The sequence below is a fragment of the Glossina fuscipes genome, unplaced genomic scaffold (assembly GCF_014805625.2).
Source record: "Glossina fuscipes isolate IAEA_lab_2018 unplaced genomic scaffold, Yale_Gfus_2 121, whole genome shotgun sequence".
Taxonomy (NCBI): domain Eukaryota; kingdom Metazoa; phylum Arthropoda; class Insecta; order Diptera; family Glossinidae; genus Glossina; species Glossina fuscipes.
Window position 1 is genome coordinate 1,991,560 of NW_023998464.1, and position 5,242 is coordinate 1,996,801.

At 36.2% G+C, this 5,242-nt stretch overlaps 2 protein-coding genes across 2 annotated transcripts in view; both read right to left on the reverse strand.

The window, feature by feature from the left end:
• Window positions 1-2,947, reverse strand: part of LOC119640362 (ras-associated and pleckstrin homology domains-containing protein 1) — a 29,271-nt gene extending 26,324 nt beyond the window's left edge. The window contains exon 1 of the mRNA XM_038038327.1: window positions 1,844-2,947. Within this exon, the coding sequence (XP_037894255.1) occupies window positions 1,898-2,932 (1,035 nt within the window). The 5' untranslated portion in view covers window positions 2,933-2,947 and the 3' untranslated portion in view covers window positions 1,844-1,897. The remainder of the gene's footprint in view (window positions 1-1,843) is intronic.
• A 393-nt stretch (window positions 2,948-3,340) lies between these two features.
• On the reverse strand, window positions 3,341-3,812 carry LOC119640363 (anaphase-promoting complex subunit 11). The gene has a single exon (XM_038038329.1). The coding sequence runs from the start codon at window positions 3,611-3,613 to the stop codon at window positions 3,356-3,358; it is 258 nt and encodes an 85-aa protein (XP_037894257.1). The 5' UTR covers window positions 3,614-3,812; the 3' UTR covers window positions 3,341-3,355.
• Between the last annotated feature and the right edge of the window lie 1,430 nt (window positions 3,813-5,242).

The following is a 5,242-nucleotide window of genomic DNA, read 5'->3' on the forward strand; positions in this document are numbered from 1 at the left end:
GTCAGTGTATTGTCTGTTGTAAACATTCTCCTGGCCGCTAAAAATGAAGGCATCGACTTTTCGAAGTCCCACAAAAAAATTCTCGTGGCAAAACTTAATATAACCTGCATATCATTGGAAAGGCTATTAGTAGAGGATTCATTATGTGCTAGTTTCATTTTTTCACAGGACATGGTTTGGCCACGTTAACCTTTCAAAGTTTGCTTATATCAGCTTGTATTATGTTAAGTCCGGAGATTTTCAAAGTCCCATAAAAAAATTCTCGGGGCAAAACTTAATATACGCTGGACATCGTTGAAGGGGCTATTAATAGAGAATTCATTATGTGCTAGTTTCATTTTTTCACAGGACATGGTTTGGACACAGTAGCTACGGAAAGTTTCGCCTTGTCAACCTCATTTATGACATAGAGTGAAAATGTTTTGCTTTCGAATATTGATTAATTTACACAACGTCATATTTTGTTTATAGTAATTTGCAAAACACTTCTCGAAAAGTTCTATTTTTGTATTTTGAGTTAAATCCATCCGATACTTCGTTAAACAGAATTCTGCTAAGGCAAAAAAATTTTAGTTTGTTATAGCTTTACTAGTTATATTCAAATATAACTTCACACCCTTCTATCCCTCCATATATAGTTCACAAAAATCACCTGCCAAAGTCTTAGATATAGAAAAATGTAGCTAGAGTTTAAGCGTTAACTATCGAACAATCGTGAATGTCCCAAATCTCCACAATTTAGAAGTTCCCATACCACAATTCGTATTCCTTCAGAATTCATTTACAAAATATTTTCACCGAATTTATCATATATATATATTGATTACCATCACTTAATCTCAAATTACAACATTTTCCATTTGGCTAAGCCGACTCGGTGATGGAATCGTAAGGACTTCATGCTTCAAAGGAAAACGTAACATAAACACATATATTCTCATAGGAAAACACACATTGACAGTTGCTGGCTAGCTCTTTGTTTCTCTCGCCTACTAGAGACCAAAAAGTAACTGACACCGACCCAGCATCCTAATTACTGCTGAAAGGGAAACTAAATAGCAGCGAAGTAAGAGCAGCGGACGAAAATGCAAAATCTTACGAATATCGTTTCAAGAAAAATGAGGAGACCTCTAAAGAAACCTCCCACATAACATATTTATAACATCTTTCTATCTATCTGCTAGTCTGCTATTTATAATACTTTCGCTGGAAGAATTATTAGTTTGCAAATTTTTTCTGATTTTTTGCCAGCATCACGTAAATTAATTTCAGCAATATTCAGAAACTGGAATCAAAATACCTATGAAGAAGACGAGAAAATCCTTTAAGAAGTAATACGTAAGGATTTTATTCAAACAAAAACAAAAAATATTCTGAAGGAAAACATGACGAGTGTACGAAATGTTCGCATTACGAACGTTAGCAGTTGTAGTAATATTTGCAAGCAATAGAGTGTAGCAAATGAGGTTTGAAATCTATTCTAATTACTTCAGTCTGCGAATTGTATGTCAAAAAATTTATATTTGTTTCATCTTTTTTTCAGTTCCTTGTCAAAACGACAAAACGCAAACCGGAATTGAACAGTTGATCATAGCAATTTTTTGAAGACTACTAAAATGAAAAGTGTTTAAAAACCTTTTGGATAAAACTCTGTTAAGTTTTATTTTCTCTTTGGTTATCTATTTTGAAGAAGTATAAAGAAACCCTTCGAACGCGTTATAATTTTTAACTTTTGCTCAAAACCTTTTTCTCTTCGATTATTAAACAACTTGCATACATAAAAAATTGACATTATTTCGGCTATTAAATTGTGTATACAAAGAATAGATGGTGTTAAACTTACCCTGTTCTTGAATTAAACCGGCAGCTCGAAGGTCTAATCCAAGAAGGGGTTTTGTCATAGATGTCTGTGTTGGATGGCAGCGACGACGGCATTATTCGCAGCTACAGGCGATGGTGAAGATGATTTACTATGGCGTGGCGTTGTGGTAGCAGTTGCTGTTGTGTTGGCCGAACTAACTGAAGGTGAAGATTTGGGACGTATAGGTGGTGGTGGAGGGGGTGCCCGCCGCATTCGCTGCTGTAATATGCGAGGTAATTGCGGGTGCGACTTCTGTGGTGCAGGAGTTGGTGGCAGGAGCCCATGATGTTTACTCATCGATGATGTAGCAGACGAAGACCCGGAAGTAGCGGAATGAGAACTGCTTGAAGCATGCGAAATAATTGAACTTCTTTCAAGCGGCAATTTAGGGCCAGAATGCACAATTTTTGGTGGCGGCTGTGCAGAATATGACTCATCTTCAGGCTCAGATGTAAGCGAGTTAGTTTCTGAAGGTGTGGGTGATGGGGAAGGTGGTGAGAGCGCTTCTTGCTCTTGCAGATACACTCGAAATCCTTGTATAGATTCGTTTAAAGCCCACAACTGTGACAACAAAGACAAATCCAATTGCCGTAAACCATACATTTCGCGCCTTAGTATGGCTAGTTGCGTATCCAGCTTACTATTGGACCCCGAACCAGACGTACTTTCACTATCAGTACGTGTATGATTGTGAGTATTATTATTGCTGCTGTTGTTCGAACTGTGGTTATTGTTAGTAGGAGTAAGCAATTGTGTGGAGTGGTGATAATAATGGCTGCTGTGAGTTGATGAAGCTCTACTATGTAAACTTTCGCGATCGCTGAGGGACTCTTGAGTGCTTGATAAACTTCCATGTCGATGGTTAACACGTTGCCGATGAGCAGCCGCTGCTGAGGAAGTGGATGCACCCAAATAAAGCTCGCCATCCATAGTTCCACTTAAAAAATGTTGATTTACGTGACTTAGCGGCGAGCCACTGGCAGTTCCACTTGCTGTTGCACCTACAGCAGCACAAAGGCTCTTTGGTAAAGGCGGTAAGCCAGGCAGTGAAAGTTTACGGTCGCCCTCCATTTTGTTACCGTTTGCTTCAGACCTATTTATATTACTTTTAAATATATTCGACAATATATTTATTTTATTTAAATTTTAGTTTGCGTTTTTTGTTGTTACGCCTTTACATATAGATGCGTGCACGCTTTCCCCCCTAGTTTTCTCTTTTACACAAAAGGCTGAATTGTTCAATTTTTGTCTTTTTCCTTTGTGTGCGTTTGGTCGCGTGTACGCGAACAGACACCCGTGCTCACAAAGCTTTTAATCAATATTTCCTTTATACATGCTTCTACGATTTCAAGTCTTTCTGTTTTCCGTTTTTCATAATTTTTTTTATAATTATATACTTCATATCCTACATTTCACAAGATTACACAAGAATTACATTTATACTTCTTTTTAGTTACTTCTCTTGTCCTTTTTTTTCTTTTTCTTCTTTCCACTCTAATGTATATTGAATTTCCAAGGTTGTCGGCACATAGGGCACTGTTTATTCATAGGTTGTAGATTCAGCCATTTTACAATGCAATGCATGTGAAAGCAGTGAGAACATACGCCCCATACTAATGGACAATCATCCCCGGGCAGTGCGCACTCTGGACATGTACTTTCAAAGGACATGCGACAAATGCCGCAATTTTCATCATTTGCTATCCAGCGCCAAGATGCAACACCCATCCATGATTTGATTATCACTTTCATTTTGCATGCATCAGTAATGACGACGAAGCAATGATGGACAGAGAAGAACAAATAATTCCGAAAAACTTAAAGGAAACAAAATTTCAATATGTTTGACTTCGCAAAATTCTTTTAAATTGCCTCAATAACTTTATAATAATTTTCTGCTAATAACATGTATACCCTCTAGCAGTTAATGAATCAAATTGATTATAACACAGATTTCAAGTTTTTCCTATTCAGCCATTTTTAGGTCGAGTTAGTAGGTTGCCAGCATATTTTCTTATAAAGGGGCCACGGAGTTACCACATTTAACAAACTGCTTTAAGAATTTATTGGTCACCGCGGAACTGCAATGTATTCAGCAAAAGGGTTATTGTAAAAAATTAAATTCATAAAGATAGAATGTGAATGTACGATGTTCACAATTAAACCTTTCCAAAAGCATTCTTCCTTGCTTGAATGCACTCATTGAATTCACACCGTAGATTGTGGTAGATCATCACCGCAAGCACCACTCAAAGTCGATGTTGTGTTTGTCTAGAGGAGAACGCTGCCATGAAAAGACGTTACCAGATAAAACATTTGCGATTTGGAATAGCTTGGAGCTTAAGGAGTACATGCAAAGACAAGACGGGCGCAAGCAGGATATTCGTTAGGGGCTGACATGACTTAGCTTCACTTGTACTCATACATCTGGCGAACATGTTTAATCGGTAAATTTTATATATTTTACTAATGTATAAAATGATGTAACATACTCTAGCTCCTTTTTTTGTATTATATTATATGGAAATAGATGTTCACTGTTTTCCACAAAGGGTTGACACAATACGGCATCATTTTCGTTTTCGGGCCAAAAACTACCAAGTGGTAACTGCAATGGGCAGCCGCGCTACCGTATGGTTTTACCGGCAATTGCGAACAAAAACATATGGTTTTAGAACAAAAATAAATAATCGAATAAGCAAAAAACAAAACAATTTTGTTAACCTTCATCATCTGTTTAAATTTTATGACTCCATCGAGAGCCTTTTTGTGACTTAATTGATCCCTAATGTGGAAATTACTATTTATGACTCTCTAATAACACAAATTTCAACTTTAAAATTAATGGTCTTTACTAGTTACGCGTTTCGGGGTGGGATTTAATCTTTTAAGCGCTTATGCGGCTTTGTGGGAATTAGTAGATCGTATGGGTTTCTACGCGTATAAAATTTATTTTAAATTCAGAATTTATTTATCTAATTTATGTTTATTTTTTACTAACCTAAATCCTTATTATATTATATGATTTAAAATTTTAGTTTGTACTCCATATTTTATAAGGTCCGGAAAACAAGCAGTAAATGCAGTTTATTTTCAATTTAGTTTCAATTTAGTTATACATTAAAAACTAGTATAAAGTCTATAAGAAAAAGTAAAGGAAAAAAAATAGTAGTAGTAATAATTAAGCAGAAATTCATGCATAAATAAATAAGAAGGAGAAAAAAAAAGGAAAAAAGCATGTACACAGCTAGCACGGAAGCACACACGCAATCAGTACAGAACCAAATTTCAAGTCCACCTCTAAGCCATCGCAAACCGCTTACCAACCCATACAGTAAGCAATAATAATTAATTTTCGAACCACAATGAGATATTAAGATT